A 25,203-nucleotide genomic window follows, 5' to 3' on the forward strand; every position below is an offset into this window, starting at 1 on the left:
TTAACTGCTGGTGAATATAATTGTGTACATATAAGTATGTGATTAATTTGTGTAAGGGTGGTTCATTTTGTATTCGGAATTTATTATATGAATAATAATACTGTAAATATATACTATGTAAATTTTTTTGTAGTAATCGTTGCTAAAGATAGTATTATAGTTTTACTCACATAACGGTTGGTTGTAAGTCCTAAAACTAAACGAGTTAGATATAGGGTTATATATATCAAAAAGAGGGTGACGAGTAAAGTCCAAATCCGGATGCCTGTCTGTCCGTCCGTAAAAGCTGTAACTTGATTGAAAATTGAGATATCTTGATGAAACTGGGTACTCGTATTTCTTGGCACCATAGGAAGGTTAAGTTCGAAGATGGGCGCAATCGGACCAGTGTCCGCCCAAAAAATGGCAATAAGCGAAAACATACAAAGAGCTATAACTAAGCCATAAATTGAGCTATTGAAGTAAAATTTGGTATAAAGGATCGCACTTATGTGATGTAATTTTTTAGAGGGGCCCCGCCCCTTACTAAGTTTTTTGTACAAAACCACCAGAAATTTAAATTTCATTATAAAGATGGTACAGAAGAGCTGCACTCAAAATGACCAATTTCAATGAAATTCGGTTCATAATATCTTCCTAGCTTCCCAATGATATGATGTGAAAATAGCCCAATCCGTTCACAACCACGCCTACTTCTCATATACCAGAACTATGAAGTCGATCTGAATCGTTTACTTTACAATATATAAGAATATAAATATACTGCATTTAAGGAGTTTGATCACCCTTCTAAAAATCGTCGAAATCGGTCCATAAGTTTTCAAGACTGAGTGCTTCTAACAAATTTTTTACTGAAAATATAGGTAAGCCTCTCAGTTATTTTAAAGAAATTCAGAGGAAATATTTTTCTTGTAATAATATTTCTCCGTGCCAAAAATGAGTGAAATCGGGACATAACTTCCCTATCTCCCATATACCTAATATTAGGGTTTCCAACTTTGTGTATTACATTAATAAAATTAAATGAATAAATTGCGAGAGTATAAAATATTCGGTGACACCTGAACATAGCCCTTCCTTACTTGTTTTTTATAAAATAAGTGATCTAACATTTCATCCAATGGCAAAAAATATAAAAAGAAATCTCACAATCTATTTTTCCGTATAAAATTACCAAGAGACATTAATTGATAATGATATATCTTTAGAAAACTCAGCTTCTGACTTTCATTTTATATGTACATATATCTCAGTCATATTCAGGTATGATTTTATTATCTTACTTTTTCTATAATTCTATAGACCATAGTGGATTTCTATACCCTATTACATATTAGATGACCATGATGGAAAAGTTACTTTATCCGCTCTCTATACTTAACATGTCTGCAATATATTCGCAATAGAGTCTGCAATTAGAGGAAGATCTGATAGAGGGAGAGAAAGAAATCCGAATTTAGAGATCTAAAGAGAGAGAAAAGAGATTAAATTACGAATGTAAGAGTCACATTTATTTTATATTCTTGAGCTAGTTAGGTCACCCTAATGTTCATATGAAAGCGAGAATGCAATAATGCAGAAATATTTGCTCATCGAAAAAATACTGCAATACATGACTTCAATTGATTTAAAGGCTTGTCATTTCCACCGCAAATGAGATTGCACAATTATTAGCAATATTATTGAATTCATTATTTAATTAGTAAAGTGATAAATGATTACAATATAGACAGCTGGATTGTTAATGTAAGCATTAAATCAGAAAATCAGTGAGTTGTAGATATCGTGCAACGGTTAATATGAGCTGGAAATGTCAGTTACTTTGGTAATTAAGAAACATTGAAAAGTATGCATGTTAAGGCAAGTTAACTCATGTTACGTTATCTTAAGTTTTGTTATGTTATGTTATGTTTGTGAGATTTACGAGCAAATGCGCAAATTTGGACGGCGCTTCAGTAATAAATTTTAATTAATTTTATTGCCAATTTTCGCTATTAAATTACATGAGACTCAAATCCGGACCAATTACACAAGGTAAGACATAATAAATTGTGGTGTATAGGCTTCTATAAACAATTAAGATATTATTTATGCGTATATTTTGATGTGCGTATGACTCAGATTAATTGCTTTAGCAAAATGCCTAGTTAAGATTATAAGAGTATTAGCGCTCGCGCCAATCTGCCTTTGACTTAAGTATATAACTTAAATGGGGGTCAGCCAACGATAACATTGCCTTTACTCCTCAAATTTTAATTTTTTGCCAAAATCGTCGTCAACTGCTGATGTCCGTCGCTGATAACCTGTTAATTTCTGGGATAAACAAAAGCGGTTAATAACGAAACCAGTCGACGGTGTTAAGAAACAAGCAGAATCACATGCGAGAACATTATCATATATTTCGCATAACGCAACAACAATAAAACAACAACAAATAAATTAATTCAGAACGCTCTACACTTGCCTGAAAATTTCACTATAAATCTTCAAGGTAAGGTGAGGTTTAAAACCGAAAGAATTAAAATCACACAATCAGTCGGTTTTTAAATCGAAACGGAGACGAGCAATCTGCGAAACGTTCTTGCGGCTTTGAAATTTCATATATTCGAAGTAATTAAAATTTTAAACGCTCGTAAATAAGAAAAGTAATTAATTAAACAACAAATGTGAGTGACAAAATAAATAATAGAGATAGTGTTTGTTTATTTTTTTCGAATATTTTGAAAGTTTTATTTTAAGAAATGCGGTTTTAGCATTTTTGCATGTCAAAATGTTTTATAATCGCTTTGAGAAATTGCAAATATGTTTAGAAACGTAAAACCGGTTATATTAAAATGCAGGATTTAGCAATTAAGCGGTGTTTTTTGATTTGGGAAAAAAATTATTTGTGGTGAAAAAATATACATATGTATATTAAAATATATTCTAAAGAACTGCTGTACAAGTGTACAATATATCAAATGTATAGATTTGGTGTATTAACCCATTAAATCTCAATCATTTATAAGGCGTTTATTAAAATCATGTAATTAACTCCCTCTTAATATAAATAAAATTAAAATAATAACTGAAAATTTTCAATAAGTGTCCCAAGCGAGTACAATGGGATAATGAACCCCTCATCAATGTTAACAGTTTAGTATTAGAATTTTTGAAACATTCTCGCTGTACTTAAATGGCTATATTACATAGTTCACAAATCCACCGAATTCTTTGGTGACACTCACTGCACCTACGTCTTAGCTGTCTGAGAATTAAAAAAAAGTGAGAGAGCGCTGAGATACGCTGAGATAAGCGAATAGCGTATAACGGTACCTCTTTTGTGTACACCGGAAATTATATATTCATTCATCACATCCCGCTGCATTATAAACTGGCGGGTGCTTGCAAGATAATGCCAGCGTCTGCTCCTGGCAGCATCCAATGGCAATCCAATGAGATCAAATGGGTTAAGTATTATAAAAGGCATAATAATTCTATTACACAAGACCCAAGGATTTTTAATACCCGGCTACCATCATCGCACTTTTATGACCATTGCCCTCCATTTAATGAAGAACAGTCATCTGACGGGTAGTTCACAAACTTATTTTATACTTTGAAATGCAAATTCAGCAGACTCAGACATAATAAACAAAGAATTATTGCTGATAACTCTTTTTCGAATTATAGTCTAAAAAAAGGTTTGATTTAATAATAAAATCCCCAAACTTAATTCAAGTTATACATTTACCGTACTATAGGCAATCAATCTTTCTATTTCTCACTTATGCAACATACCTATAAATACAATAAATTAAGTTTTTTTGAAATATTTAAAATATAGTATTTTATATATGAACACGTCATATATATATATAATCTAGTTCTGTATAAATCTCAGCCGGCTTCTAAATTTTATTGCGCATGAAAAAAATTTTCATCGACTTTCTTGAAAAGTGAAACCAATCATATACCGTTATTGGAACGGTTAGTGTATGAAATCGTTGATAGTTTATTTGAAGAAGCGAGTACGATGTTTCTTCAATAAAGTTCATTCATTCAATGAAAACGTTGAGAAATTGCATGTATGCTCTGGATCTGAACTATGGTATCTAAAACGTAACATTTTCAAGTTCTCAAACCTTAAGGTGTTCGTTAAAAAGAAGATGTAGTTATCGAAGCTGAGACCTATTTTTAAGTAAATCGTACAAAAAAATTGTCATCGAAAAGTTTGAATACCACTCACTATACTCATTGTATCGCTGTCGATGACTATGTTGAATATGAAAATCAAATTAAAACGAAAATTTCATTTTTAAAACGGTACGACCCGGTATTCCACACAAATGTGACTTGCAATTTAAAATGTTTGCAATGAGTAAAATAAATTTTAATCTGTTTAAAATATCAACCAAATATTACGTCAAACAATATTTAAAAGTCCATTGACTGTTACTATGGCAACTATGAATTGATTGGAACTTTGTGTGTTTTAATTGATGAGTGGGAAATCCCCGCTTGCCTATGACTACAAACTTCTAAAAATATATATACCGTAGTACATATGTATGTAGTGCGGGTATTTTGTCAAAGCTTAGGAGATACGCAATAATATTCAAATGTGCTAATGAGACTAATAAATATATCAATAGTTCAAACAACCCAGTTGCAAAGCACTGACTAATAGAGTATTTTGATTCGCACACAGCATCGCGCGCGAAAAATAAATTCTGTGTTTTATTGATAAAATAAGTTATTTGATTTAAGACTATTATATACTTGCAATTTGGTATTTCCCAGACAAGTTAGTTATGTTTTTAGGGTTTATGGGAAGATAGTTTCTTAAGAAACAGAATTTCTGTTATGCAATTCAAATTTATATTAGAATACACTTGTGGGATAAAAGTACTAACTCGATATAAGCTGATTGGTAAAATTTTCACAGAATTATATCTAATATTATAATTAACATTAAATTAAGCAAGCTAGTATTAGATAAAATTTATTCAGAAACTACATTTATTCAATCAGAATTAAATAATTGTATTTATGATCATTATGAGTATTTAATATTCATTAATATTATGAAACACGTTTAGTCTTAATTTATATATAAGTAATTGAAATAGCAACTAAATGTAATTTCATGATAAATAAGAAATTCCTCCGATTTGAAGTTGTGAAATGTCGATTTATTACATGAATAAAATCTTTATATCTTTGAAATATTAGGATTTAGTCTCGAAAATATTTTGGAAACCCGATCAGACCCGAGCAGACTTTAATTATATCCCATGAAACCTCAAACATTTTTAATTTTTTATTGTTGTTGGAATGTTTTAATACACTACTATTATATAATAAACAATAATTTGCTAAAAATAAAACAACAAAATATATTTAGATATCTTTATACCAAAAAAATGCAGTATGAGTGGCAGCGCCTAGAAAAGTCGAGCTATTAACGATCATTTTGTTTATAATCTTAATTACAAGTTAACTTATTAGATATTGTGTGTATGTAAATTCATATCTGAGCTTAATTGTCAATAAGTAACGAACAGGTTTCGTTAAATATAATATTTACTTTCACGTGAAAGTCTACAGATGTCTTAGATGCGCTCAGTAGCTCAACAAGTCAAGGCACAAAGAATTCCACAACGCGGTAAAAATTTTACAAGCGAAATGTATAAAATCAATGCAAGGTCGACCTTTTCTTACAAGTCACTGTAATTTTATTTTTTTGCAATATTTACGAATTGAAATACAAAATAATAATAAAAAAATATTTTATTTTCAGGCATTCAAGCTGGTTTTGTCTCACACTGCTTCTGGTTGCCATCCACGACAGCGAGAGCGCTTACGGTCGCGGCAATCAATGGAGTCAAAACAATCATCGCCCCAGCGCCCCGAAATATAAGGAGTTGACGAAAGTTTACGAGGCGAAAAATTTGGAGTTTGCATTCCCCAGTGAAGATGACAGGCAAAAAGCTTTGGATAAAGGTTTCTACAATCCCGACAATCCGCTGCCCATAGATGTGGATGTCTACTATCCAAGTGAGTTTTAAGTTTAAAATTCATTTAGACATTTTTTTTAAGTATAAACACTCTTTATTTAATATAGAAAGTGGCAAGGAGCCGAAGATATTCGTGACAATACCACGCTTCGGTCAAGGTGTGCCATACTCGCTGGCCTATCTAACGAATGAGGTGCGTCCGAATGGCACGGAACTGCAGCCCTATCCAAGCTATGACTGGCATAAATCTCACGGCGATGACTGTGATGGGCTTACCTCGGTTTATCGGATACAGGTTTTGTCTAACAAATATTATTTGTTTCACAAACTTTAACTTTTCTTCTCGTGTTTAATGCACAACAGATCGATTCGTGTGGCAAAATGTGGGTATTGGACAGTGGTGAAATTGAATTCAAGCAACACTGCGCCCCACAATTGGTAGTCTTCGATATAGCGACCTCCGAAGTGGTGCATCGCTATCGTTTTCCCAAAGGCATGTACAAGCCAACAATAAGTCGCTTTGTTACACCATATGTAGACATAGCCGACCCTGCACCGAAGGGTTCATGCAAGGAAGCCTTCGTCTATATGGCTGATCCCACCGGCACGGGTTTTGTGGTCTACGACGTGCAGCATGAACGTTCATGGCGTGTGGAAAACAAATATACATATCCCGATCCAGACTTTGGTACGCACACCATAGCCGGTGAGAGCTTTGAACTCGTAGATGGTTCATTCGGTTTTGCCGTTACACCTAGAGGTTTGGGTTTGCGTCGCATGTTATACCTGCATTCGCTGTCGAATGATGCACAAGTAGCCATACCACTGGATATTGTGAACGATCCCACCTACTGGGGTAACGGTATCAATTCAGCTTTGCAGCATTTTGTGCTGTTAGGCAAACGTGGCGTACAATGTGCGGCACCAGCTATGACTGCGAAAGGCATGTTTCTGTGTGGACATCTAGAGCCGATTGGACTTTTCGGCTGGGATATACGTACACCATACACATTTCAAAATCGCTTGCTGTTGGCTGAGAATCCCACCACACTACAATTTATTAGCGGTTTGAAAGTGATAAGAAATTCAGAGGGCAAAGAAGAGGTTTGGATGCTGTCAAATAGGCTACAGAAGGGCTTCTCCGGCACCATGAACTACAATGAGATTAATTACCGCATTTCCAAATGTGGCGTCGAAGAGTTAGTGTTCGGTAGACCTTGCTAGTCGGCGATGAGCTCTAATCAAGTCAGTTTAGTACCTTGAGAATATTGTGTGTACAATATTACTTGTAATAATAATTTGATTAATAAATTTGAAACATTTTTATGTTAAAAAAATTTGGTTTATATTATGGATTTCGAGTATCGGCATAAGCTATAAATAATTTGAATAATAATTGGAAGGAAAACAGTCGCAAGAAATAGAGACATAACCAATGCAGGATAGTTTGCAAATATATGTATGTTTTTCTTCCCTCAGTCGTGCCAAAAACTCAAACGTATGAAAAAATATCAAAATAAATTTGGAAATTCTGAAAACGCTTAAGAATATCTACCACAATTACTAACTGTAGAAATCTTAATGATATGATGTGATGTCAAATCCATATGATGTGGTGTTCAGTATATGATATGATATAGGCTTTCGGAATTTATATGCAACGTTATGCATACATATGATGTGTGATAACAAACGATGTGATGTATCTTCTATTGATGTGACTTTTGTCAAAGAGTTCTGATTTGAAGTTATTTGATTTCAAGTGAAATGCTTACAGTTTATCTCCAAGAAAAGTGGTAGTGGGAAGCCTTAGTGCAAGCAGACACCACATCACGTGATATGCGTGATATTGATATTGTAGGTTCTGCGATTACTTGTATACTTCATATCACGCATATAAGATATGTTAAGATGTAAAGTGAAGTCACATCATATGATATTAAAGTTCTGTGATTCTAACTACTACATATCAGAAATAGTTATAAATGATGTGATTATAAGATGTGACAATATAAATATTGATATGACTATCGACGTTACACTGGAGGTTAAATCTCGAAACTTTGAAGACTTAAACGGAACATCAGATGATGACAACATCGCGTCACATGAATGCGACGAGATTCATGATAATACTACTAATGCGATGTGAAAAAACTATGTTGATGGCTGATGATTTCATTGGAAAGGGTTGGCATTGTTAGAACTGTGTGATTTTCTATGTAATATGATATGATAAAATGGAACCGATATTTTATCATATGATTTGAACATATGTGATGTATTAAAACTATTTAGTGGAAACCAACTAGATACTCAACAAAAGTACAAGTGTATAATTCATTGATGAAAATACAATGTAATTGACAAATGAGTGATGTGGTGATTTCGTTTTTGACGAGATATGATGTCATTATGATGTGATGTGACATTTTGGGACATCACGTGATGTGATTTAATTTCATGTTATGCGACATTTCCTGTGATTTTAAAGTCTATATATCTATCTATCACACATATTTGTGTTATGTTGACCTCACATACTGTCACATGATGTGACTTAGGTAGGTGAGCTCTTTTGATTTCATTATATGAGACACTATAATCAATAAGTAAGAAAGTCATAAAATTTATTGCTGGGTTATACAGCGCAGCATGTGTACAATCGTTCTTAACACCTCAATGTCACAACGCTGCACTCTGTCGCGGGGTCACCTATTGAGCCCAGCGCAGCTAACTCTTCATTCATATAAACACAAACAGAATTGAATGTGTTGTCGTTGAATGGATTGTCTGCTGAGTTATTTGTTCCGTTCTTATTGTTTATTATTTACACTTTCGGTTTGTTTTTCCAGGTAAAGTAAACCTTTTGAGTATGCATGTAAACGCGCATATTCACACAATGCCAAGGCACCTACTCAAAAGTAAATCACTATTGGAAAACTATTACAAAGTACAGTGGAAGCGGCACTGCCAGCCAGCCCCAGGCGTAGTCTCACCTGAACACTCTGATTTGTCTGACTTACATACATACATACATACTGAAATAGGTGTTTGCGGTGTCTGCGCTGTAGTGCACTGTTATTCGTGTACCTGTTAAGGCTTTATGGCCAAGTTGGTCGTTTGTTCTTTGCGGCAAGCAGTCAAGCGCTCCTCGCACACGCGTGCAAACAATCGTCTGGAGCGGCAAATCAAGTCAAAAGTATTTGGCCTAAGACAGCCGTCTGACCAAATACTCATACTCGAGTGTAGGTATGTATGTGTTTGTGGCAGGATGTATTGGCATTGATGTCGGTTACCAGTAAAAACGTAGAAAAAACTGTAAATAAATTGTATACAAACATAACTCAAATTCTTGTGTGGTTAGAGGCGAATCGATTTGTGCCCTACTTTTGACGAATATAGTTCAATTTGAAGAATATAAGTGGGAATCGGGAAAGTTGATGAAGTTCATAATGTTGAGTTCTAAAGCTCTTTGTGGATCCCGCGTCTTTTGGATAGAACTCTTTCTACTACCGAATCAGTTAGAGGACCCAAATTTCCATCTGTAGATATAAGTTCAGATGAATGATTTTGGAGGTACTCCTATCTTGCAGGCAAGAATCATAATCATTTAACAGAACTCCATTAATCTAAGTGTTTCAAGACCCATTTTTCTTTGCTACTTTGATAATTCCTATATGGATACCACTTTACCTCCAGGCGGCAAGGCCGATGGATCTTTATACAAGTGATCTATATAGCTCTGGCTTGATTTTAAGAGGATTGTGGCTTTTTTAGAATGATGCTAATTCCCTTTTCTATCCGGGTTTGTGACCTTTATAACCTTAACGAGCTAGATCTAACTTCAGTCGAAGAATTCCTCACAAAACAAAGCTATTGAGATCGTGTTCGAAATATCCTCGAATCGAAAAAATATATGAGATTGGATTTTATCAGATTCTCCTACTCTATACAGCTCCATGTACTATGTCTCTAAACCTTACCTTCATTAAAACACAACTGCAGTCGCATATGTCTTGCACTCTGCGGTGTAGCGAACAATAACTCAAATATCAATAAGTGATGCCTGGAGTTGTCTTGTCTGCAGAATAAAGTGATTCTCTTTTTTTTATATTGCCTCAACATGAAGTGGATAGTTTACTTTGACGTTTGGGCGCATTCAAGAATGCCGTTGGCTAATTAGACTTGGTTAGCGCCTACAAAAACCCGGCAGACATATGTGTCTGTATTCTCAGCCATAAGTACAGATGTATGTAATGCAGTGGAAGAAAGCGGCATTTGAAGAGGATGCAGCACGTATGCACGCAGTCATTGAAGGCGCTCAATCAGTCAGACTTCAGTAACGCGTCGAGATAGACGTCACCCGCTTAAGAACACAGCTCGGCTATTAACTTAACTGCATTAGTTCTATTCTTATTAATTTTATGTTTTGAAAACATTTGTGATTTTGTGAAATTGGGAATTAATTTGGAATATGTTGTTGTTTTGTTGCTGCTTTGCGCAATTGCTGCTGCATTTGGTCAGTGGTGGTGTGGCAGAAAGTGATGTTGGACCAATTTTACGCAGAAAGGAGTTTGTTACGCTGCATAAATGGAGCGAATTAAAGTTAACGGTGCCTGAAGGCCACCAACAACCACCGACGCTGGATGCAACGCATTACGCGCAGGATAAATTGCTGCCGGTCGATGTGGATGTGGAGTACGGCGGTGAGTTACTGTCTCTTTGAATTATATATTAAAATTCTCTATCGCCTTCCACAATCACTCTCCATCTTCTCAGATGACGGCTACCACCGCACCTTCCTAACCATACCACGTTTGAGCCATGGCGTACTCTACTCTCTGGCTGTGGTCGCCGACAGCGATAACTCCACAATACTTAATCCACTTCTAGTGCCGTATCCCAGTTATGAATGGCACTCCAACTTTGGACAGAATTGCAGCACTATCACATCGGCCATACGTACATTCGTGAGTGAAATTCATACGAACTCACACATAAAATCAAAAGATCTCTAAAATAACTTCGGTCTCTTTTCTCACTCTTCACTTCTCCCCGTTAGATCGACGACTGTTGGCGTTTGTGGGTTGTGGACTTAGGTCAAATTAACGGTATTCAATATTGCGCACCTCAAATACTCGCTTTTGATTTGGTCACCGATCAGCTGATACACCGTTATATTATACCGGCATCGCAATATACACCGGGTGTGTCCATTTTTACCGCACTCGCGGTGGATATAGATGAATCAGAATCGAAGGCGGAATGCAGTAACGCTATGGTCTACATCGCAGACCCTTGGGGTTATGGTCTGATTGTTTACAATATGAATCGTGGTCAGTCTTGGCGCATACAAAATGCACATATGCAACCAGATCAGCAGCTGACGCAGGAAAAAACTGGCAACAGCGGCATTTTCACAGTGAGCATAAGTCCAAGGCGGCATGATAAGGAAGCAGGTAAGTACTGGAAGACTGGCAGGAAATTTAATGAACCACTAACCAATAGGTTTAAGAACCGTTTTGACAAAGTAACTTATATACAACTTTAAGACCTCAAGTCGGGTTCTGATAAAGTCTTATAAAGGAAATATTAAGTATATAAACCAATATTTAAATAATTTTGTTCCAGCTGATCGCCGCTTATATTTTCATGCTTTGAATAGCTTTCTAGAAGTAAGCGTACCGTTGTCTGTGGTCAATAACGCTACACTGTGGACTCAGCCTAAGGATACGGAAACACAAAATGAACTACTGAATGAATTCAGAATCGTCGGCAGTCGCGGCATACAGTGTGAATCGGAAGCTATGGACAGTGAGGGTAATTTATATTGCAGTTTGATAAGTTCAAGCGCTTTGATAGCTTGGAAGGAAGATAGTGATTATGATTCGGATCATTTGAAGGCAAGTGAGAGAAAGAAGATAAATATAGACTAACAAAAATTAACTCAAAAACATTTTTAATATGATAAAAAGTAACAAGAGGAAGGTTAGAACAACGTTATTTTGATCAAAAAATAAATTTTGAAAAGTATAAAAAATATATAAAATAAATTAATTTATTTTTTCCAAACTATAGGTCGTCGCTTACAATCCCGATAGACTGCGTTTCGTCACAGGCCTCAAAGTAAACAGAAATAATCTCGATGAAGATGAACTTTGGGCCTTGAGCAGTAACCCAGAGGTAAGAAATTTTAATAAAAAAATAAAAATAATAATAAATATTAAATAATTTATTACCGAATCAACAATTTCAGTTATTTGTTGGTGGTAATGTGCAAACAGACGATATAAAGTTCCAAATCATTGGTTGTCGTGTAAAAAATTTACTGGAAAATGAACCTTGCTCTGTAGTAATAAATCATTTACAAAATGCGTGAATGGAAAAATAGTAACAAATACAATTTGAACGAATAAAAAAATTACATAATTCTACAACAATTAATTGATTATAAATTATTTTTATTATTTGGGGTCTTATCATCAATAAATAATATATTTTAAAACTATATGATGAAGAGGGTTCTCAACGATGTATAATTAAATTAGTCATATAAAGATAATGGAAAAATTTTATAATAAAATAATAATCATAGAATAATAAGAGGTTAAAAATTCTTTAAATTTAATCAACTTCAATCAAAAATTAAAAACTTTTGAATTCAAAAACAACTCCCCTGAAGCATAAACGTATTAGCGCCATCTAGCGTTATTACCTTCACAATTCACAATGACTAATCTGCGCCGTTCATTTGCAAATACAACGACGCAAATAAATTCTCTAAACAGCTGTTCGCCAATGTCAAACGCCACGCAAGTGTTGATTATTTACACATATTTAATTAAAACATTCCAACGCTTTATAAAATTTACCGGCAAACAATGGTTATGACAAATTTACAACGTTGGCTTTTATATATCGGACTCTTTGCGATACCCTATGTGGCCATCGTGACGGGTATACTACGCGCACCGGTGCTCACTAAATGGGAATTGGAAATTCAATTGTTGCCACTTGTTGTGCTTGTACTGTTTGGGGTGAGTCAGTGTACATTGTGACACATCTTCTATTAAATACTTTATATTAAAATTATAATATTCTTACAGGCTTACTCGGCTACAGTGGTGCTCTATCGCACATTTACATTTAACGATTGTCCGCTGGCAGCCAAAGAATTGCAGGAACAGATTGAGCTCGCACGCAAAGATTTGAAAGAAAAAGGTTTCATATTTCGCGACTAGACAATATTTATGTGCTGATAAACTTTCCTTACACATTAAGTATTAATTATAGATGAATTCAAATAAATAAATAAATGCATTAATTTACATATACTTTGAGAAGTGAATGCATATCAACTCTCTGCATAACTTAGTAGCATCTGCATATTAACAATTGTTTTGAAACTTGTCTGGCAAGTTGTTTAATGAGTTCGTGTAAGCTGACAAGTAAGCTTTAGACTTTCTATTTTTTATTAAATAAATGCCAAGCGCAGTAAATAACTTATAAAACTTTAATTATGTGTTATAATTTGTTATTTAAATGACGCAAGTTGAAGTTGAGGTTCATTGCTCATGCGAGTAGGCGCTAAGAAATGTGAAATGTTTTATTCGTTGTTAATAATTTTCTGCTTGATGTGACACGTAAAATACATACGTATAACTGCCAACTACTATTCTAATTACCATACTCCAAAGCGATGACAACTATATTTGAACAATATGCATATTTATATATCTTTACCCTATAATCATAAATGCATTAGGAATAATAAATGACATTGTTGTAAAATTTTGTTATTGTTTTGTATTTGTTATGGTAGTATAATTTTAATTTGACATATTTTTGTTTACTGTTATGAATTTCTTGGTTGTCAAAATTTGTTTTTAATCATTTATTATTATGAAAAGTATGAATGAAATATTGTATTTTATTAAAAAACAAGGTTATGGTCTATACATTAGCAATATTATGAGAACATCTAGTAATTTATCGTGAGTAAATCTGCTATTTACATAATTGACGTATGCACACCTTACACCTATATGCCAACAATAATTTAACACTCCTTAGCTTTGTGTTTCTAAAAGTGGATTACACGCTTTGATTTGAAAAGCAATATTAACATATTTACAGACATACAAAAATATGTGTGAAAGCAAGGGAGGTCAAAAAAAGAACAAAAGGTCATTTAAGTGAGTTGATTTATTATTGAATTAAAAAATAAATAAATAAAAACATGTTATTTATCTCTGTGAAATATCTGTCAAAAAAATATTATTTTTAATCCTAATTTTTATTTTAATTTTTTTTAATCGTGAAGTATTATTTATTACTACATTGTAAGATATTTTTGCACTCCCTTTACTTAACTTCACACACTAGAACTTATACAAAAGGCTTTGCGTGACTGCAACTAATTTAAATTTCCATCCAGTGTTAACGAAATGTACATATTATAATCGTTATATATTATAGAATCAATAACATAGTTCAGTCTGTGGAAAGTTTATCTGCTAGCAGCAAAGCACACCCACTAGATAAAAGGTGACTGTTTGTATATTTCTCTCAATTAAATTTACACATATTTTGCTTTAGCTTGAAGCACCTGTATATGCATATGTGGCTTTCAAATTCTTGGATTACGAGTTGTATAATAAGAATAAAGTATTTAAATTATTTAATTGAAAAATGTGAACTTTATAAAAAAAAGTTAATGCTTTTATTGAATGATTATTAAATACATTTATTATTACGAGTAAGAAAATTCTGTATGTTTGGACATAAATATTTATATTTGTCATATCATAAGATGTTCCCAATTAATAATTTATAAACGATTTTAATGAAGTTTAAGTTTTTGGAGCTTTAACGTAAGAGTTACTGAGTAAAGAAATGAAAATATATACATATGTAAAGTGTAAAAAATAGAAACCAGTGCTGATCTGTCTGATGCTCATAAAAATTAGTTCTGCTTTCAAAAAAGCTAGAATTCCAGCACTCAAAAGCACTAGCTTTAAAACTCAATTCTCTATGCACATGTAACGGGCATAACCACAATATATTCAAATGTAAGTATGTAAATTCAGAAGAAAAAGAAAATGCAATAGTCTCTACCTAAACTCTCACACAGCGTGTATACAAGCAATAAACGATCGGCTCAAACCACTTTCAATGCACACACACACTCCCCAAACACTATCAAAACAAATTTCAAAGCGTCTACAGCCATAGGTACAATAAACTAATTAATGAGTCAAACAACTCAGCGTAGCCGCGACACAAAGCCGACCGACCACCAACACCAAACCAACCAACCGACCGAGTCAAGTCAAACCACCGCCAAGCCAAGACAAGTCACCGGTTGACGGTGTGTCATGCAAACAAAAAAAGCTACAGTTCGAGCCCTAGCTGCGGCTAACCGACTGCGACTCAGAGCAAGCGTTGGCAGTTGAATTTTAGGCGTTGCCCGATTCGAACCAGCCAGTGCTGAGTAGCTTAAAAAGTGTTGTTTTTAATTATTGGAAATATACAACAACAAAAATTGTTATTTTGTCGCTATTTATTCAGTTGACCCCGGTTTGGTTTGTCATTTGTTGTTTTCATTTTTCTTCTTTGTTATTCGGTTATACGGTGGTGCATCTGCGCGCTATCTTTGTGTGCAGTTCGTTGGAAGAACAAAGTTTTACACATCAGCATAAAGTTTTCTTTACAAAAACAACGAAATTATTATGAGTCAACACGTTGTGTTCGGTGTGTTCTTGGTGTTGATCGCAGCTGCCAATGCGCTGAAGGTAACACAAAAATTGACATGTCAAATTGCAGATTATAATATAATTTGATGGTGGTATATAGTCTAATATGGTTATTTACATATGTATGTGTGTATGTTTGTATATATTTATTTTTAGGTATCTCTAAAGTAAAATTTGTCTATCGATTGAGGTTTTTGTGCAGCTTGTAAATTTATTGTATAAATAATCGAATAATGAATCGAAGAAATATTTTTGTAAATAACATGTCATGTATGCATATAATTTATGAAAGTGTGAAGCGACACTACTATAATAACGGTATAATTAAACTAATTACTTAATCAGGTCATGTAGCATTTATCTATTACGAAACGAATGAATTATTGTAAATTATTGACTTCGCGTTCATTAACACCGATCGTGATAAAAGCAATGACTTACATGTATAAAGTTTAATTTTCACAATACAATATCTCCAGAGTTGATTAGAAAAAAAATTTGTTCTCTATTGAATAAAAATAAAAAAATGTTTAAATAATATAAATTGGGTAATAAACACTAATTTGTCTGAAAATTGCATGCCAACACCGGGCCAACAATGGGTTAAAACTCGTTTTTTTCTCTAAATTATCACGATACAAAGCTTTGTATTTAAATTTTTTATGCATAAATCAGTGGCTTACAGCTGGGTAAATGTACATTGGTGCGCACCTAGATATTTATCTGCATTTGATTTCATGGAAAAGCGTAACTGTACTTATGTATGTACATACAGTGTTTCACGGTAAATTGAACTAGGAGATTTTAAATATGTGGTATCAAGATTTACAATGATTTAAATGAGCTCTTCGTTTAATTGCAGACCTTCCTATTTTTTCTAGCTTTAGTTTATTAGGTAATCAACTTATGAACATTTAACTTAATTTAGTCAATTAGTCTGAATTTAGTCAATTATTAATAATTTAGTTAATTAGTCTAAATTTAGTAATTTAGAGTAAATTTTGTCAATTAGTTTAAATGTAGTCAATTAGTTTAAATTGAGTCAATTAATATAAATTTAGACTTTTAGTCTAAGTTTGGTCAATTAGTCTGAATTCAGTCAATTATTCTTAATTTAGTCAATTAGTATAAATATAGTTAATTAGTATAAATTTAGTAAATTAACCTTAATTTAGTTAATAAGCTAATTTTGCAATTTGGTAATTTAGTACATTAAAGCCACTATGTCGCTAATTGTGATTATGAAATATGTATATAATTTGTGTTATTGAAAACAATATTTTTTCGTGAAACAAATTTGTATGTAAATCAATTGGATTCAATTAATCAAGGGTCTACTGTATTTGTTTACATAACTCTGCATTTGTTTAATTGTCTGCTTTTTGTATTGTTTATTTCTTTGCTCTATTGCATACCGAAACACTAAACAAAGTTAAATAAGACAGTCTTTAAAATTCAAGTTTTTGTTTTGTAGCAATACTCGTATTAACTTTTCTGCTTTGATCGCTGTGTTTAGCAACCAATCTGCGTTTTGATAAACATTTTCGCTTTTTTTTTTGTTGACTTACAGTGGGGCACAGTGGTGTGCAAGTGATGAAAAATGTGAAGAGACTAAGATAATAAGCAAAAACTATAAATTGCATAAGCTTTCTCAATATTCTATCCTTTCAATAATTCCTTAATTAAGCAATTAACTATTAATTAAGAAGTATAAATGTAGTGAATAATTGCTAATTGACTAAATTAAAGGTATGTCTTGAATGTTTATAATCAAGTTCTTGAACTCGTCTCTCTAAATCGTCAATTTATCTTAACCCTTTCATGTTAACAACATTGTACTTATCGGCTTCTAACTCTCGTTATTTAAATATTTTTGACCAGCGGTTTTTTCAATTATGTAGACTTATGTGTTGTGCAAGCTTACAGTTACATTTTTTGTAATGAGTTGTGCACGTGTTCATTCAGTAGGCCTTCTCCGCAGAGTGGAATTGTCAAAATCGGTTTCGCGAAAAAGTTATACTGAAGCGTTTATACAAAAAGTGCTCAAAAACATAAAAAAAAATTGTTCTATTTTAAAACAAAATGAACTATATAAATAAGTAAAGATAAGAGAGTTATTTAAAAAAAAAATTTTCACGAAAAAAGTGTTTAGTTTTTTTATAATAACCTAATTTGTGCCTATAAGCAACATCCTGTAACTAATGAACCAGGATACATAGGACTTTGAAATTTTTATCACTTCATAGTTGAGTTAAGACTAATATATATCTGTCCTAAAAAAAATGTTAGCTCCGCCCATTTTAATTCTGACATGAAAGGGTTAATTATAAATACTTACATCTATTTTGACTTTTAAGTTATCCGGAAATTTTAACTATTATTAATAAAGGCCAAAAAGTCAGGATTTTTATCTACGAAAAGACAATTTTATAGACTTCTAGAGAAAACTAATAACACTGTTTATCAGCATTTTACGGCAAGAAGCTACTTTAGAAGTTAATAATTTACATTTGTTCGACTTTAATGGCTTAGAATAACTCAACTACAGCAAAAAACAATAAAAAAGCTTATCAACTATAATTTATTTTTATGCGCCATTAATTTGACAGTGTCACACTGTGCAATAAATCATTCTATGGTTGTAAGTAAACCGGTTCTGGAGACAACGTTGTGAAGTCAAGCTTAACTGCAGGGGCTTGCGACTACAGCGCTTTACAACAACTACTCTACTACAACTTAAGCGCGGTATACATTTTTTGTTGTCGTTTTTTTGTATTCTTCGTTTATGCTTTACAAACAAGTTCCGCATGCAGGTTCTGGTAGTAAATATAAACACCGAAAGGTAGAACGCTATACAACCAAAATATTAGTACGCTTTACAAAGTCTGTTACTGAAAAATATTTCACTTCCATTGAAAATAATTGAGCAACGAATATTAATATGATGGAAGCCGGTTGAACATACAATTAGAATTTGAATAAAAAGCCGGTCTCATGATAAAAGTGTATATACTCACGTACGCATATATGTGTATGAATATGTTAATATTTTGTTGAGTACGCCAGCATATAGCGCCATTACTTTTTCGCCCATTATTATTTACAACTTTTTTACCAGGAACCAGTTCTGTTTTTTTTGATTTTTTTTTTGTTTTTTTGAAATTCAATAATTCCTATTTATTTTTCACAAATTTTTGTAGTTTGTTTTGATGCCGTTCGCATACTAATTAACTAAATTGCTTGTAATTATATATGAAATAACTGACATCATTTCCATATTTAGCAAATTCGGTGAAATGAAGCATGAACTAAATATACCGATCTAATCTAACTCATTCTAAATTCATTTTTATTTTTTTTTTAATATATTGGTCTACAACTTTGCTTCCGCCGTTTTCCAATAGATGTCTCTAGGGTCAAGCACTTGTCGATTAAATCGTTTTATATCGATCTTGGACATTTCTGTCAAAATTAACCCAACAAATATTTGTAGAGATCTCTTTGCATCCCAAACTTATTCTCAACTGAAAATGTCACTTTTTTCTCGACATTTGCGGAAATGTCTCTAGGGTCAAGCACTGGTCGATTAAATCGATTAAATCGTTTTATATCGATTATATCGATTAAATCGTTTTATATCGATCTTGGATATTTGCGTCAACATATATATATATTTGTATATAAATCATCAGAAAAAAGTCAAATAAAATATTTTACTAATAATTAATTTCTTTATCTGAAAAAGTACGGATGGGATCAATGTATTCATATGCGATTGGTTAAGTTACAATAATATCTCAGAGTTATGCCAAGAGCCAAGTACATATATTATATTAATGAGATTAAAGAAAAGAGAAAATCTCAGCTCACAGAAACAAACTACAGCTTTAAGTTTACATTTTCTTCTATTTTTGAATAAAATTTCTGAAATAATATACTTTTGCTGACAAAGTAGAGAATATAGATCGTTTGAAATTACTTCTTATCTTATCTTTGAAACCTTAAGGAAGTTCAAATAATTATAACAATTACACAAATTTCCCAAACTTTGCAAACATTTCATGTTTCATTAATTGTTTTACTTGACGCGAGCTTGGACTTATTAGAAAATCGAATAATATTTCATGCATTATGAGAAACTAGATCAAGATTATAAATGCAGTTTTTAGATTTCATTTTTTTTTTCATAAAACGTTCAGAAAGCAAATTAAAGTGTAATATTATATTGTATATTTTCTAAAAATACTGTTATTGACTCAACAAGGAAGACATTGTGTAAGTGCCTTCTTGTTTTGCTTTGCAATTTTCAGCCATTAGCGGCTTCCGGTTTCGCGAAGTACAAATCGATATTATTTAAATAACTCTATTATGGTTGGTGCATGTATACCGCAATTCGTTGCATTTTTCTACGAAGGAGAAGAAAAATATAGTATATTTCTGATATGAATACTTTCGAAAGCAGTTTCGAAATAATATTATATAAATATTCGTTGGGTATTGTGGACGTATATTATATAATAAGTAGCAGCAGACCACCTTCAAAGCTTCGGTGAGCTTTAAAAATATAACCCATATGTTAAAATACTCTCCGTTATATTAATTTTCGTTATTGAAGGAAGAACTATTTCTCCAATACACAACATCTAGCTTCGAATAACTTGGTCGGACTTGGTCGGACTGGTGGACTTGGTCGGTACAACTAAAATCGTCCCAATAATTTATAGATGACTTATGAGGTGTGTTCAAAAAATAACGGGAATTTTCGTTTTTTGAAAAAAAAAAAAACAAAAACAAATTCATACGCCTACATTAACCATAGGCTCTTTCAGCGATTTCCCGTATGCTTGTAAAATTACGAATTTTTAGAAATAGAAAAAAGTCACACGGAGCCATGCCTGGCGAATATGATAACTGTTGCATCGTTACAGTATTGTTTTTGAAGAAGAATTCAAGAACAAGCAATGAATTGTGAGCTTTTTTACAAACGAAAATCGTCAAAGCTCACAAAAACCCGTGAAATTTTTTAATTTTACAATTCCCGTTATTTTTTGAACACACTTATACGTGTAGATATGTTGATATTCTTGTAAAAGCAACTAAATTAAGAAAATATACCATTTTACTCAAATCCATTTTTCATTTTCTTTCTCACAGGTACCGGTCACCATCTACTATGAATCACTCTGCCCAGACAGTGCCAAGTTCGTAACGGAGCAAGTCTTTCCAGTCGTGAAGGGCGAACTGCGCGACTACGTCGACATCAACTGGGTGCCTTATGGCAAGTCGCATGTAGGTACCGCTTAGCATAAATGTATATGTGTATGTACGCACATAAATAAGAGCAAAAAGAAGCATAATTTTGCTGAACTAGCATTGCTTTGTTTTGACTTGTTGATTGTGCAGTGCAAGCATTTAAATCACCTGTACATATGCGGTATATAGTATGATACTCATGCATAACTGTTTTGTTTTCTGTTTGTTTGTGTAGTTCACCACACAAGGTGCCGAAGTGATTTTCGATTGTCATCACGGTCCAAATGAGTGCTACGGCAATAAAGTGCATGCCTGCGCCATCGAGCACATACAGGCCAACTCGTACCAAATCGAATTCACTCGGGAATCATTGACTTTGGACTTCATCAACTGCATGATGAAGGCGGGCAAGAATTTCGATGACAATGTATATCCGGGTGCACGTTGGTAAGTGACGATTGACGACTGACTTCACAGACTGTTATGTAAATGTTGTTGCGCACTTCCAGGTGTGTTATGTGTGGGCATGTGGACTTAGTTAGCGCAACGTTCATTAACACTTTGATTCATATACTTTTCTCTTGTTGTTTTTGTATATTTCAGCGCACGTGAAAATCACATTAGCGCCTGGGAAAATATCCAGCACTGCGCCAACTCAACTGAAGGCAGTATTTTACTAAAGAAACAAGGCGAGGCTACCAATGCGTTCCAAAATCCATTGACAAGTGTTCCAACTGTTGTCTTCAAGCAGGTGAGTTTTTAGTTTGTTTATATTCAATTCTCTCGAAATTCATAAAGCTTAAGAAAGTATTGGACCGATTGATTTTAAAATAAATTTTTTGGCGATTTATTAGTTTCTTATTATAGACTTGATTTCAAACTAAATTTGTTAGGGCCTCATTGCTTTTTGTATTCATCAACATTTATTTAATATTAATTTAATCTAAATCTTTTTTCTAAATTTTTCCAGCAATATAATGCCAAGGAGAACGATCAAGCCATGTCCAGCTTCCTGAACGTTGTCTGCAAGTACATTCCTCAGCCACAACCGAAGGTGTGTGCTGCGCTCAACTCGGCCGTGGCCACTGCGGTTACACCTCTCTTAGCTTTACTGGCCTATTTGTTGGTGCGTTTGATCTAAGTTATTACTAAAACCCAGTTTACAAAGCCGCTACTGCAGGCGGGTACCACCATTCAGCTTCCAAATTACAATAAATAGCGTTGAAGTATCATTTTCGTAAATTGTTTTAATTTTTTTTATTCTAACACAAACCAAGCCGTCCAGGTATTGTGATTCCGAAAAATCTACATATATATATTACAAGTTATGTATATTTTTTATATATAAAATATATATGCATGTGCAATGGTTAATTAGAACGGATATGTATTTATCTGTATAGTAGAATGTGCTTATAGAAAAAAGTTTAACTGTAAATCATGAATTATAATCACATTTGTTAAATATTTAATTAATAAATACATACATGTATATATATATAAATATACGGGTGTTTTTCAAGAGAGGTTTTATAGACTCAAGAGTTGGTAATCGTAATGTGAAGACCGTTTTTTCACCAAAAAATCGTACCCCCCAAGACTGATATTAAACATTCCTTGAGGAGAAAAGAAAATAAGTAAATAGATACTTGTTCCTTTTTGAATCTTGAGATGCTGTAAGCTTTCTCGAAAACATGAATTGCTGACCACTTTCTCTTCCACGCTGTTTTTAGACGTTGCAGTTACCCCCTCGTACTTCTAAAGAGGGTCTTCAATGATGACATTTTCTAAATTTCAGAAATCGAACGAGGAGCTATGCTCGGCATATTCTACGACCCTTCCCTTTGTTAAATGGTAAACGTTTATTATAGATTGACAATCAGATCTATATAACAAGAATAGGGACCCAGATTTCAGAGAACTGTATTCGATCAAGGGCAAATATAAATTTATATAAATATATAAAGATGTTCCGTCCGTCAGGCTCCGTCAGTTTCAGTTTAATACTTCAAAAGTGTATATCTCTATTTATGATGCGGTTTTGTTCAAATTTTGCACATATCTTTGAAATGACATTATTTATTTAATTTGAAAGTTTATTGTTCTAACGAGTATTTTGAGATGTCTTCGGAAACGATGTCTCAATAAGTTATGATCATTAGAAGTCAGCGTGGAGAGAGCGCGCCGATAGTTTTTTTTTCATCTTTTGCGTTTTTCTCAAAACCTATTCAACTGATTGACTTGAAAATTAAAATACATCTTCGTAAATATATTTTCCACATAGAGACGTAGGATTTTTTAGATTGAATAATTTCAAAAATATTTAACCAATTTTTTATACAGTATTTTTACCCCAAAATATAAAGTTAATTTTTGAAGTGTTTCCATTTGTGTAATTTTTTTGATACGTCTTCGTTGCTCTATTCAAAATTTATCACTCAAATAGTTTTGTCAAACAAAGTCGGTACCATACTCCTAAACTTTTTGATAATTTTTTTTTGTTGCTAACCACACAGTAACAACTAGTATAGAATATTACTTACATACTATTAATTACTTCTAAACAAGTGCAATTATTTATTTCACATATATTTTATAAATATTTGCATAATTTAACTCATCGCTAACATCAATATTTATAAAACATTAAAGTGGCTTGTTTTTCAAGGTTTAACGCTTGGCGAACAAAATGAATTAGCTTTCTGATTTAATACTGCTGTTGTTTATGCCACAATTGAATATGGTATTTTTATACACAAACAGTGTGTTTGAAAAGTATGCATACCTCCACTAGACGCAATAGTTATTTAAAAATAGAGGCGTGTTTCTGTCTATACTTCCTAAGAGACCTAAGTGGTGTTGAGAAATATATGTTTAAATGTTGGGTCGACTAAAATAAAAACTTTCGAATACAAAACATGTCCCGTCTCTATTGAAAAAAGTTTGAATATTTTGCTATGGACAGATATTTTAGAATAGTGTTATCACTAATTTAAACTAAATGATTATATTTTCGAAAATATTACTACATAAAGGACTACATGATTTTCTGGAGAGGGGTTATAAGGAAAACGGTTTCGCGGAAGCATTGCAAAAGGGGGTTAATCTCATGGAGGAACCCATTGCATGGGGTGACATATGTTTGGCAAGTTCAGTCAAGCTGAACAAGCTATGGCATTATAGACGTAGGTGTATCTTGGGGAATATCTCGAAGACTGATCTGTGATTTACGGTTCTTTTACTCCCAAAACGTTGTTCAGCAAATCTTCTCTATTCATGTTGAGCTTCAAGAGTTCAACACATGGCTGCTTCTGCAATTGTTAGATAGTTAAGAATTTTTTTGCAGCACGATTGTCTATCATAGTTCATAGTTTCACTGAATTTCAGTCTCCACATACGACTCTCTCGGCTAGTATTCCTATGAAAAATTAATTATTCGTCTACTTTTAACCACCACTGTATCGACGCTAATCCATTACGTAAAGTGAAGTTATTAAAAAATTGCAGCTGTTTATCGTTGAATTGTTCACGTACGATAAAATCTGCGCTAACGATAAATACCAAAAAAGTCCCCGTACCTCCAACCACGTATGCGTGTAATCAAGCAGGCACAACAGGTAGGTGTTTGGATTATAGTAAATCGCGTCATAATTACAATCAATTTCGCTTTGATTGTGGCACATTGCTGTCATTATGAGTACACATAGTATATGATTATTGGCATCATTGCTGGCGATTATGTTGAATGAATAAACAAAAATTTACGTACGAAACGTTACGAATAAGAATTATTTCCCACCGATAAATTTCCTATTCGTGGTAAACAAGCTGATAACAAATTTGTGACAGCACACATACACACAGAGCGGCAATTGTAACTGTTGTCTGTAGTGGTGGCAGCAAGTGTGACAGTAAGTAGCCAAGTACGCGCCATCATAACAAAACCATTACGACGACAATGTAAAAAAGTGCAAATGACAGCGAAAGGCGAGGAAGCTTGAGAAATGCTTGAACTATACCTATAAACGAGGTGTGTTCAAAAAGTAACGGTAATTCTAAAATTCCACAGATTTGGAGATTTCGATTGGCGAAATATTATTTCCAAAAATAAAAAGAACCTTAAAGGGTCGTCGTTTAATAAGCATACGAGAAATCGCTCAAAAAATCGCCAAAGGTTATCCCAAAAATCCAGT

The 25,203-nt window shown here is 33.2% G+C and overlaps 4 protein-coding genes across 8 annotated transcripts; all 4 read left to right on the forward strand.

Moving 5' to 3' along the window:
• The first annotated feature begins 2,504 nt into the window (after positions 1–2,504).
• On the forward strand, positions 2,505–7,336 carry LOC128919779 (protein yellow-like). 4 transcript variants are annotated; one of them, XM_054225605.1, is made up of 4 exons: positions 2,505–2,666; positions 5,783–6,039; positions 6,107–6,294; positions 6,363–7,336. In XM_054225605.1, coding segments are annotated over exons 1-4 (1,308 nt in total). In that variant the 5' UTR covers positions 2,505–2,664; the 3' UTR covers positions 7,224–7,336. The 4 variants fall into 4 exon arrangements, with proteins under 4 accessions (XP_054081580.1, XP_054081578.1, XP_054081577.1 ...); XM_054225603.1 differs by lacking the exon at positions 2,505–2,666 and adding an exon at positions 5,568–5,687; XM_054225602.1 differs by lacking the exon at positions 2,505–2,666 and adding an exon at positions 5,570–5,711.
• Positions 7,337–9,008: 1,672 nt separating this feature from the next.
• LOC105211932 (protein yellow) lies at positions 9,009–12,436 on the forward strand. Of its 2 annotated transcripts, XM_054225606.1 has the most exons (7): positions 9,009–9,251; positions 10,527–10,708; positions 10,782–10,972; positions 11,065–11,461; positions 11,634–11,905; positions 12,081–12,185; positions 12,259–12,436. In XM_054225606.1, the coding sequence occupies exons 1-7, from the start codon at positions 9,106–9,108 to the stop codon at positions 12,379–12,381; spliced, it is 1,416 nt and encodes a 471-aa protein (XP_054081581.1). In that variant the 5' UTR covers positions 9,009–9,105; the 3' UTR covers positions 12,382–12,436. The 2 variants fall into 2 exon arrangements, with proteins under 2 accessions (XP_054081581.1, XP_011181938.1); XM_011183636.3 differs by lacking the exon at positions 9,009–9,251 and having other exon boundaries at positions 10,279–10,708.
• A 343-nt stretch (positions 12,437–12,779) lies between these two features.
• On the forward strand, positions 12,780–13,519 carry LOC105211933 (dolichol-phosphate mannosyltransferase subunit 3). Its single transcript, XM_011183637.3, has 2 exons — positions 12,780–13,039; positions 13,109–13,519. Exons 1-2 carry the CDS (start codon positions 12,884–12,886, stop codon positions 13,241–13,243), a joined length of 291 nt encoding a protein of 96 aa, XP_011181939.1. The 5' UTR covers positions 12,780–12,883; the 3' UTR covers positions 13,244–13,519.
• A 1,921-nt stretch (positions 13,520–15,440) lies between these two features.
• LOC105211934 (GILT-like protein 1) lies at positions 15,441–22,512 on the forward strand. The gene is made up of 5 exons (XM_011183638.3): positions 15,441–15,796; positions 20,912–21,046; positions 21,246–21,457; positions 21,614–21,761; positions 21,981–22,512. The coding sequence occupies exons 1-5, from the start codon at positions 15,734–15,736 to the stop codon at positions 22,149–22,151; spliced, it is 729 nt and encodes a 242-aa protein (XP_011181940.2). The 5' UTR covers positions 15,441–15,733; the 3' UTR covers positions 22,152–22,512.
• Positions 22,513–25,203: the final 2,691 nt, after the last annotated feature.

This window comes from Zeugodacus cucurbitae, chromosome 2 (assembly GCF_028554725.1).
Source record: "Zeugodacus cucurbitae isolate PBARC_wt_2022May chromosome 2, idZeuCucr1.2, whole genome shotgun sequence".
In the NCBI taxonomy this organism is placed as follows: domain Eukaryota; kingdom Metazoa; phylum Arthropoda; class Insecta; order Diptera; family Tephritidae; genus Zeugodacus; species Zeugodacus cucurbitae.

What these genes read in the sequence shown, in the direction of transcription:
- LOC128919779 (XM_054225602.1), top strand. Translation starts at nt 5,599, where the DNA reads ATGCGCTCAGTAGCTCAACAAGTCAAGGCACAAAGAATTCCACAACGC. An exon ending in ACCTTTTCTTACAAGTCACT is followed by an intron (nt 5,712 to 5,782) that starts GTAATTTTATTT and finishes TTTTATTTTCAG; the next exon opens with GCATTCAAGCTGGTTTTGTC. An exon ending in TGTGGATGTCTACTATCCAA is followed by an intron (nt 6,040 to 6,106) that starts GTGAGTTTTAAG and finishes TATTTAATATAG; the next exon opens with AAAGTGGCAAGGAGCCGAAG.
- LOC105211932 (XM_054225606.1), top strand. Translation starts at nt 9,106, where the DNA reads ATGGCCAAGTTGGTCGTTTGTTCTTTGCGGCAAGCAGTCAAGCGCTCC. An exon ending in GCGGCATGATAAGGAAGCAG is followed by an intron (nt 11,462 to 11,633) that starts GTAAGTACTGGA and finishes ATTTTGTTCCAG; the next exon opens with CTGATCGCCGCTTATATTTT. An exon ending in ATGATTCGGATCATTTGAAG is followed by an intron (nt 11,906 to 12,080) that starts GCAAGTGAGAGA and finishes TCCAAACTATAG; the next exon opens with GTCGTCGCTTACAATCCCGA.
- LOC105211933 (XM_011183637.3), top strand. Translation starts at nt 12,884, where the DNA reads ATGGTTATGACAAATTTACAACGTTGGCTTTTATATATCGGACTCTTT. An exon ending in TTGTGCTTGTACTGTTTGGG is followed by an intron (nt 13,040 to 13,108) that starts GTGAGTCAGTGT and finishes ATATTCTTACAG; the next exon opens with GCTTACTCGGCTACAGTGGT.
- LOC105211934 (XM_011183638.3), top strand. Translation starts at nt 15,734, where the DNA reads ATGAGTCAACACGTTGTGTTCGGTGTGTTCTTGGTGTTGATCGCAGCT. An exon ending in TGCCTTATGGCAAGTCGCAT is followed by an intron (nt 21,047 to 21,245) that starts GTAGGTACCGCT and finishes TTGTTTGTGTAG; the next exon opens with TTCACCACACAAGGTGCCGA. An exon ending in CAACTGTTGTCTTCAAGCAG is followed by an intron (nt 21,762 to 21,980) that starts GTGAGTTTTTAG and finishes AAATTTTTCCAG; the next exon opens with CAATATAATGCCAAGGAGAA.